Source organism: Buceros rhinoceros, unplaced genomic scaffold (genome assembly GCF_000710305.1).
Source record: "Buceros rhinoceros silvestris isolate BGI_N320 unplaced genomic scaffold, ASM71030v1 scaffold9683, whole genome shotgun sequence".
Classification (NCBI taxonomy): domain Eukaryota; kingdom Metazoa; phylum Chordata; class Aves; order Bucerotiformes; family Bucerotidae; genus Buceros; species Buceros rhinoceros.
The window spans coordinates 4,151-14,072 of NW_010405414.1; the positions used below are offsets into that span (position 1 = coordinate 4,151).

At 50.9% G+C, this 9,922-nt stretch overlaps 1 protein-coding gene across 1 annotated transcript in view; it reads right to left on the minus strand.

Annotated features, from left to right (window-relative positions):
- Window positions 1-9,922, minus strand: part of ZNF638 (zinc finger protein 638) — a gene marked incomplete at both ends in the record, with an annotated part of 30,866 nt that overhangs the window by 1,165 nt on the left and 19,779 nt on the right. The window contains 7 exons of the mRNA XM_010133716.1: window positions 117-209; window positions 781-949; window positions 989-1,493; window positions 1,527-1,780; window positions 3,789-4,141; window positions 4,433-4,950; window positions 8,388-8,437. Of these exons, the coding sequence (XP_010132018.1) occupies window positions 117-209; window positions 781-949; window positions 989-1,493; window positions 1,527-1,780; window positions 3,789-4,141; window positions 4,433-4,950; window positions 8,388-8,437 (1,942 nt within the window). The remainder of the gene's footprint in view (window positions 1-116; window positions 210-780; window positions 950-988; window positions 1,494-1,526; window positions 1,781-3,788; window positions 4,142-4,432; window positions 4,951-8,387; window positions 8,438-9,922) is intronic.

Genomic DNA, 9,922 nt, shown 5'->3' on the forward strand with positions numbered 1-9,922 from the left:
GGTCATGGGCCATGACACGCCTGAGGCCTGTGTTGAAGGAGGCACTTTCTGACGGGCAGGGAACCTCCTCCCAGCCCGGAACTCAGGGAGCCCTCAGGGTGGCGGGTTGGTGTTACCTTTGGGAGTGCTCTGAGGTTTCAGTATGCCGGAAGAAGCTGGTTTCTTCTGCTGAGACTCTGCTGCTTTATCTCCTGATACCGGCTGAGCTTCTGTGGGCCAGAAACACATGTTCAACAACTGATCTCACACCTATCTCTATCCCGCCTGAAATCAGCTCAAGGGCCTGGGTATTCCAGAGGCTTTTTTAGAGTGAGGCAGGAGAAGTACCGAGCAGGGTACTGCAGCACACAGAACCCTCGCCTCGGCCAGGGACCCTCTCTGGTGTGTTATCCACAGCTCTCCCTGCTCAGCACTGGACAACCTTAACCCTCCACTAACTCCGTGCTGCTGAAGTTTTGCTGCGGTTTCTCCTCCAGATCCATCCCGGAGACTGTTCCCTCTCTGTAGCTGTGGCCGTTCCATCTGACTCACCTGGTTTAATGATGTTTGGCCCCGTAATTAGGGACTGTAATGAACTGGTGCAGTGCTACGTACAATAACCCACCTCCAGCAGCTCCCCACCCTGTCTCCATTAGTTCCCCAATGTCTCTCTATTTCTCTCAGCCAAAGCTTTGGGGTTTCGGGGTCTCCTGCTTGCTGCAGGATCTCCCTGCCCGTGGTGCTGGGTACAAGCCTCTCATTTTCTACTTCCCCTCTAGAAACGATGAGTGGTTCCTTTACCTTTTGACTTGGGGACTGCCATCACTTCAGCTGGACTCATCTCTCCCAGGATTTCCATTTCTTCTGGTCCTGCAACAGCAACAATATCCTCCTCCTCTGGCCCTGCCATGGCAGCGATTTCTTCTTCTTCTGGTCCTGCAACAGCAACGATATCTTCATCATCTTCATCCTTATTTGGATTTTTCCCTGGGAAAGTATTTTCTTCTGCCTCATCCTCCTCTCCAACTTCATCTACTGTAACAAAGTTCAGCTCCTCTTTCAGGCGATTAAAATCGGCCAGAAAATCATCTTCATCTTCGTTAACTTCATCCAGTGTCACTAGAGGGTTGTCCTCACTGTCCTCTTGTATTTCATCCACTGTCACCAAAGCGCTGGGATCATCCGGCACCTGGGAGGGAGCACCATCTCCAGTGTCCTCAGCAACCGCTTTATCATCATCCTCTTTGTGCTGGAGCACCTCCTTGACGATCAGCTCTGTCGGCTCATTCAGAGGCAGCTCCTCTACTTCACCAATCTCATCTACAGTCACTAGGGGTTCAGCTTTCAAATCCTGCTCCTCGAACACTGATGCAGGGACATCTTTATGAGGCCCGAGCTCCTCCTGTTCAGAGATCTCGTCCAAAGTGACGAGTGATTGGGGATCCTTCACTGCTTCCAACAGAAGTTCTTCCTCTTCCATCACTTCGTCCACCACAACCAGACCCTGCGGGTCACTGAGGGCTTCTAAACTAGTGACGCCCATGAGCTGCGCTGTCACATCCTCCTCCCCACCGATCTCATCTAGAGTGACAAACGAGAGCTCACTCTCAGCCGCATGTGCCACAGAGCTCTTCCCCTTTCTCCTCTTAGAACTGGGCTCTGAGGAGGAGTTGGGTTTAGCACCATCTTTCCTCTTCCCTCTTGGTGGATTTCGCCGCATTTTAACTGGGGACTCGACCTCCTCTACAACCTCGTCCACAGTGACAAATTCATCCAGGTTGAACGGGAACAGCTCTTCTTCCTAGGAAGTGTAAAAAGCAAATAGAGCACAGTTTAGCAGCCACCCAGTGACACAAACCCTCCACCTCAGGGCACCCAATGGAAGTATCAACACGCTGGAGCTGGCTCAAGGGGAAAACATAAAAACATTACTTGACTTCAGGAGAGAAAAAAATTTGGGGGCCTTCAGGCTCATGTGGAAGAGTTTTTGGGATCAGCTTTCATGCAGAAACCCAAAGCAGTTCTCAAAGACAGGACAGGTAAAGAGACTCCTGGTACAGGAACCTCCCCACATTCCTCTAACCAACACATCCCAGAAGACCATCTTCTCCTTCCAGTCGAGGTCTGAGCAGCACAACAGACACCCCTCCGCTGGTGGCTTGCTCTTCCTGAAGCATATGTGGTATCTCAAATCCCTCCTATCCTGCAGTCTGCCACACCAGCAGCCATCAGTGCCCACACAATTTATTCTGGGACCACTGGAAAGGAGGACCAGCCATACACAGCTGAGATACCAATCAAAATCTAACACAAGAAGAGAGGAAAAAAAACATTTGTCAGAGCCAAACTCAAGAGGTATTGAAGGCAACATGGACCCAGTGAAGAATCCGGTTACATTTCACTAGAATCTAACACTGCTGCACCTTTTTGTCACGAAAAGGAGAACATAGCTCTCTGTTCTGATTGACTGCAACTGATAAAGCAAGCTGGAAGGAATGGACCTTGCAAAGCCTCTTGTCAAAGGGGGCGGAATCTCCTGCTGCAAATTAACACACGCAGCTGGAACACCAGACGTGGAGGTGTTCTCCACGACCACCACCTTCACCAGTACACTGTGCAAGGAGTTGATGTGGACTTAGATGAGTAAAAAGGTTCAGGTCTCCATTATCCCAGAAATCTCTTCTCCAAAGGGACCCACTACTGACCTGGAGATCTTCCATTGATCCTGGAACGCTACATCTACAGACTCATCACTATAGGGTGTTATCACCTTCTTTCTGCTTTTCCTCTCCGAAGCCCAAGCTACCTGAGAGGGGGGCGTGTCTCCTCCCACCTTCCTACACCAGCGCAAACTAAGCTCTTTGGTGGCTCCCAGGCTCTTCTTCCAACCCCACACTGCACCAAAACCATTTCTGCTCCGTACAACAACCCCTCGGCGTGAAAGAGGTACCATGGATGGAGGTGTTCTCACTACCTCCCATTGGATGAAATACAGAGTGAGAAGACCAGCCTGCCTTCCCCTTCTCGTGAGTGTGGCAATAAATAAGGAACTTGGAGACACCCTGACAGGAAGCTCACTTGAGGTTCCATCCTTACCTGTTTCTGTTTCGCTTCACTGCCGCTGCTGCCACGCCACTCTTTGAAGCTTTGCCACCCGGAGACATCTGTAAAACCAGACAGAAGTTCCACAAAATCAGTTCAGCCAACTGACCTGTAGTGCTGCCACTCTTTGAAGCTTTGCCACCCGGAGACATCTGTAAAACCAGACAGAAGTTCCACAAAATCAGTTCAGCCAACTGACCTGTAGCAAGAGAACAAATCACCACAAAATTCAGCTATTTTTGCCCTTAATGAACTTTAGGTTGTCCAGATTGCTGCTTCTGATCACTTGGCAAGGACAGGACTACACCAGTCGTCAGCCGTCCAGTCCCGGCAAACAGTCCCTAGCAACCAGTCCCGGGTTAACACCTTGCTGAGCAGCCTCTTTGCGGTAACCAGTGTCTGTGCAGGGCTTGACCAAGCAAATACCGGCTCACAAGAGGACATGAAGCGCATTCATTCCCTTTCAGAACTAATCCAAGGACACAAAGTTATGACACTCAACGGAGACTCGCTTCAGACGTACCTTTTCAAACGAGCCACACACGCCGCGTGTAAAAGCGACTGGCTGCCCGCCATCGTGCTGGCCCAGAGCAGCCGGGTGATTATGGACAAGGGACATATCTCAGCATCCCGTACTCAACGTCTGGGAGAGGCCTGGAGTCAGTTACTGCTCAGGCACAGAGAACCGGCCTTCCTGCCCTCCTCACCTTAGTGCTGCCGGTGTCTTTCTTCGTGCCGGGTGCTCTACTCCCTCCCTCTTGAGCCTGTTTTGAACTAGCCCTAGATTCCACTTGTGAGTCCTTCTCTTGCGGAGGCGAGTTCCTCCCAGTGCCTCCCTTGCCAATGACTCCACAACTTCTGCTCACTTGGCATCTGTCACTGGCATCTCCGGAGCTTGGTGAGCTGCTACCAGGGCATGGATAAGCCTCTTCTTTTGACGGGGTTTTCTTCACTGCTGCTGCTTGGCCTTGGCTCTCAGGTTTGGAGGGAGGTTTCTGCTCCCCTCCTTTCCATGGGGAAGGCTCGTTTCTCCATGACAGGATTCTTGACTTGGAGATGTCTGGAAGAGACACCACTGCCTTTAAAATCATTTTACCAACAGAGGAACATTCCTTGACAGACAAAGAGGAGTTTAACGTGGCTGCTTTGGGGGTTTCATTGGGTTTTGCTGGTTCTGTTCTCTTATTTTGATGGGCTTTGATTAACCTTCCCTCATTGTTCTCGCCAACAGCATCTGCAGCATCTTCCACAGCAGCCCCAGCCTTGGCCACAGATTTTTCAAGTTTCTCCTCTGTCTCTGCTCCAGTCTTGACCAAAAACTTTTCAAGGTTCTCCTCTGCAGGTCTTCCACCTTTGAGTGCAGACTCTTCTGGATTCACCTCTCCAACTACCTCCAGTTTCTTCTCCATGGCTGATCCAGTTTGAAGCACAGGTTTCTTCTCCGTTACTGGAGTTACAGCTGTCTCACATTCGGCTTTCACAGCATCACAAATAGCACTTTTTTCAGGAACACCCAACTTGCTGGTTGGTTGTGTGACACCAGACGACACCATCTCCACAGATGCTGCACCGGTATCAGGAGGCACCATTTCAGGGGCGGTCCCAGCCAATTCCCCCACTGCCGGCTTCATGGCACAACCCAGCGGGGCATCTTTAGCCTTGCCTGCATCAGCCAGTTCTTCTGGTGGGTCAGTGGCTGGACCAGCCAACTCTTCCTCTTCCTCTTTCACCTCCTTTTCTGGAACAGATACAACAGCAGGTTCAGACAACATGGGTTCAGCACGACTTTTAGCTGCCTCTTCCCTCTCCACACTGGAAGATGGCGGCAGCTCTTCAAACTTCACTTCTGACAACTCGCTGTCAGCAGATCTGAGAGATGTCACAGGAGTTTCACTCCCAGCGTCCACCTTCTCTGCAAACATTTCTGCCGGTCTCACAGCCGACTCCCTCACTGTTCCTTCCAGATGGGGCTCAGAGGGCTCCATCTGTCCTGCTGATGCCTCGTCGCTGCCACGAGAGATGGGAATGGCTCCTTTCTTTGCCACACTGGGCTCTGCTGGAGGATCAGCAGCTGCTCTTTGCACCACTCCCGATCCCTCTGGATATTTTTTCAAGCCAGAGCTAAATGCATTTAAAAGAAACAGAAGAAATCAAACTATGTTGAGAATTCTACAGTTCCCAGAACCCTCCTGACGCCACTGGTGGGGGATTTCCTGAAGCATTAGTGCTCAGTGTTGGGAAATCGGGCCTAGCAGCGTTAAAACAGTTAAGACCATTGAGACAAGCAGCTTTCTGTGTGTTTAATCCACCTCGGCACTGCAAGCTCGGACCCTTCGGACCGCGCTACTCATGGCCCAGCCTCTTGAGGGAGGCAGGCCTTGGGACCTCAGTGCTGACACGAGTTCCCAAAATTTACATCCCCTGGACTGGTAAAGTGCATCAGCAGAGGAATCAGCAGCAGGTTGTGTTTGAAGACAGCAGACACCCGCCTAGAGAACACTTCAGCGGCCAGAGACCAGGGGTTTGGGGTTGAGGGTTGGGGGGAGGGAGCGTTGATTTGGGTTTGGCCTCACACAGCAGCGGGGAGCACGAAGTGTGCCTAGAGGCTGCCTTTGGCCAGCCATGTTCACTGGTGACCCCACTGCCAGCTCCCCCGATAACATAGGCCAAGGTGCAGAGCAAAGAGCTTTCCAGAGAACTTCACTGACAAGAAGGGCATTAATCTTCTCCGAAAGAAAGAATCCTCCACCGATGACCCCAAAATCAGAGATGTATGTGGTCCCTTTACCACCAAGGCTTGAGGAAACGAGCACCCCAGCACTTCACACATGGAAAAGGTGCTGAAACAGCAACACCGACACCTTGCTACATGTTGAAACCAATGCCAAATCGACAGGTGGTTACACACAATGGAGCAGCCTGTGCTACGGTTCCTCAGACCTTCTGCGGGGTGGATGTTTGTATAAACCCTCATGAAAATAAGAACAGAGCAGAGAAACCTTCTGGTGATGCTCCCTGCATGGTGCCAGCAAGGAAAGGGTGGACTCGAGCAAATGGAACTCAGCACTGGTGAAAATGTTAGGCCTTGGAGTGGCCAGATACGAGGATTAACAAGACTAAGACATGAGACATGGAGTCAACAGGAAGATGGAAACAGGCAAAGTGAGTTAATATCTGCACTAGGCGAGAACCACAGAAATCCACTGTCTCTTCCACTAGGACATCTGAGAGACCACTGAGCTTTCTAGCTCATGTGCCTGTGGAGCAAAACACTGAGTAAGGCAGAGCACAATGCCCAGAGCACAGCTATGAAGGTTTGTCACTGATGCATAGGAAGTTTAAACTAAAATAGGGAGATTCAGAGTAGAGAGAAGGAAGAAATGTTTGACACTGAGGATGGTGAGACCCTGTCCCAGGTTGCCCAGAGAGGTGGGAGAAGCCCCAGCCCTGGAACCGTTCCAGGTCAGGTTGGACCTTGGGGCTCTGAGCAACCTGCTCTAGTTGCAGATGTCCCTGCTCCTTGCAGGGGTTGGACTCGATGAGCTCTGAAAGTCCCTTCCGAGCCAAACTAGTCTGTGGTTCTATGAACACGAGCTCCACCACGGTGCTGAGCTGCACCCACAGCCTCTGCTAGTGCACTCTGCCAGAGAACGGAAAAGGTCAGTGAGCCCAGGACCCCACCACTAGCTACCAGCCCTCAGGTACGACCCTCTACATCACCCAAACGAGATCTTAGTCAATCCAGCCCACAGAGCACTGGCAGGAGAGCAGTAACGCACAGAGATGAAGAGCAGTGAGCCCAATGAGGCATCAAGGAGCTTAAGTAACCTTTAAAAGACCTGTCAGGCACTGTGAAAGAGCACATAGATCTGCTGGGCAGATTCTCGCACAGAAGTCATCGTGAAGGGTGAAACCAGACATAGCTGGCCCAGGCCGGCCCTGCATTTGCTGCCAGATGCAGCTGCTCCTGCCTGAGTTGAGGGCAAGGCTGGAGAGGTTGGTCCTGACCCTGGCCAAGGAAAGGTTCAGCTGAGGAAAACAGATCCCAGCAAGAGGCAGCATCACCCTTGAAAAGAGCAAAGGCATTCAGGGGAGCCTCGGCCACAAGGCTGGATGAACTACTGCTCTGGGATGGACAACCTGGCTCCCAGAAGCACCTCAAAGCTTTTTCAAGATTATCTCATCATCCCAGCACCTGAGAGGGCAGCCCCTTCTGTTCCTTCCCAGGAACACAGGCCAAGGTCTTCAGCTGGATCATTTGCTTCTTAAGGAATGTCCCTAAAAACCCGGTTAGCCACAGCAGCTGAGCAGGAGGAGACAAGGCCAAACCCCAGCAGTGTGAGTCGGAGCCAGTTCAGAAACTAAAATGCTTCCAAAAGCAACTGGGGTCTGAGCAAAAGTTTCCTGAAATGAGGGGTTTAGGAAGAACCAGGGGTGGGAAATTCAGAAACAGCTGTGGCTGGGATAACAGCATCACCTGAAACCGCAGTTCAGCGCCATCAATGCACAGTTTTGCTTGTTCTTCACGATAAAACTTATCTAGAAATACGGATTTGAGCCACAGACAGTGTTTTAAGCCATTTTTGTTAACAAGGACTCTTTCAGTGATCTATCACTTTATAAACAAACATCATCAATCAAACAATCTAAACTCCACAAACAGTCACTCCACAGTCAGAAATTTTACTATACACAATGTCCATAAAACAATCTGAAACGGAACATACCAGCACCACTGCTCCCTTTCTGGGTGCTGATGTGAACAGAGCAGCTCAACAGCTTTTTAAATCACTTTAGGGATCTGTATCACAGCATGAAGTTAATGACGTTAAACAAGGAACTTTCGGTTTATTTTTAGCATGTGGAAACAGAAACAGCGGAGCCAGGTGCTCTGCAGGACAGAATAAAGCCACTGCTTCCCAGTTGAACCCAACAAAACCTTGTCTTACCGATGTGTATCCCAACGAGCCCCCCAGGAGCTGCGGTAAAATCCCAGCCAAGTTAGTGAAAGCAACAACAACTCAAGGAACTGCACAGAAACGGGATTTCACCCTGTTTGTCCCCATTCTTTGAAAGCGCCAGACTTCAAAGAACCCACAGACACTGCAGCAAGACATGACACAACGTCCTGCACACACGGGACACGCAAAGCTTAGAAGAAGCGACAGCAGGGGATGGTTGGTGGATCTTGCAGCAGGTCTGTTCATCGAGCTGAGGTGGAGAGGGCTCAGCAACCCATTCAGTCCTGGATGGGCACTCCAGGAACACCAGATGGACAAGGCCCCCTCAGTCACTGTCCCACGTACCTGCCTGGACCCGGCTCCTCAATCCTCGCTTCTTTTTTCACAACTTCAGCCTGAAAGGGAAAAATCAGAGCTCAGGGTCTGTGACTTTCGGCACAGAATTTGCATAACCCAGCTAACTGACACTACCAGAAACCCCAGTTTGGGCATGTAGGGGCTGAAAACTGAATCACAGAAAACTGTTCTGAAACAGGCCCCTGCTGAAGATGACAAATGAAAGTACACGGCAGGAAAAGAGCTTTTACTACAGGTTTGCTCAGGGTGAACACAGCCAGCTCAGCAGCATCACTCAGAGAACAGCAGCAGCGCCTCTCTAAGGACAAACAACATCCCCAGGCAAGCATTCCGAATCCTGGGTTTAGTTTGGGCCCCTCACCCCAAGAAGGACATTGAGGGGCTGGAGCGTGTCCAGAGAAGGGCAGCGGAGCTGGAGCAGGGTCTGGAGCACAAGCGCACTGAGGAGCAGATAAGGGACCTGGGGTTCAGGGGACCTGGGGGGGTTCAGCCTGGAGAAAAGGCGGCTCAGGGGAGACCTTCTGGCTCTCCACAACTCCCTGACAGGAGGCTGGAGTGAGGTGGGGGTTGGTCTCTTCTGCCCAGGAACAAGTGACAGGACGAGAGGAACCGGCCTCCAGTTGTTACAGGAGAGATTGAGGTTGTCCCCGAGGAACCACTTCTTCGCCGCTGGGGTTGTGCAGGCCTGTCCCAGGCTGCCCAGGGCAGTGGTGGAGTCCCCATCCCTGGAGGGTTTGATCAGCCGTGTGGAGGTGGTGCTGAGGGTCAGTGGGGACCTGGCAGTGCTGGGGCAGCGCTGGGACTGGAGGAGCTCAAAGGGCTTTTCCAACATAAACAGTTCGGTGATTCCAAGATTTTACGGATCTGAAGGAAACTCAAGGCCAGTTCTGTTCCCTAAACCTGTGTCCATGTCTAATAGGATGACTAAGGACTTGTATTTATGCACAGAAATCCAAAGCCTTTGGCTTCCCCTTTCTAAACCACTTATTCCAGAGATAAGGGCCAGAAGTAATTTGAACATTTTATAATGAATTAAAATTTTGTATTTCCTTCAGGCCAGCTTCAGTCGGAAAGGCTTCCAGAGAAAGAAAACTTCCAGCAAATGGAGCCACGAGCTGGATGTTCATGTGGTACCTCGGTACATCCAGATCCCAGCAATGTCACCAAGAGGTGGACAAGAGGTAACGAACTCAAAATACAGTGAAGAACAGATGGAAAAAACCTCCATTGTCCCTCTCTTCAGGCATTTTTGTCTCCACCTCAGAAAAAAGAGAAGCTTGGGAGCATATCTCCAAAGCACAGATTCATTTTAACGGGACCTGTGCAAAAGCCGCAGGAGTGACATCAACAAAGCCCAGGATGATACCAGTTGTGGCCATGCCCCGTCCCAGTTCCATACCCTCCTTCACCAGTACCAGTTTCCCCCTGTTTTTGCGATCTCACAGGTATCACAAAATCAGACATTAGCAGCAAAACTACAGACAAAACTCTACTGGGACTGAGCCAGCACGTAGATTCCTGCT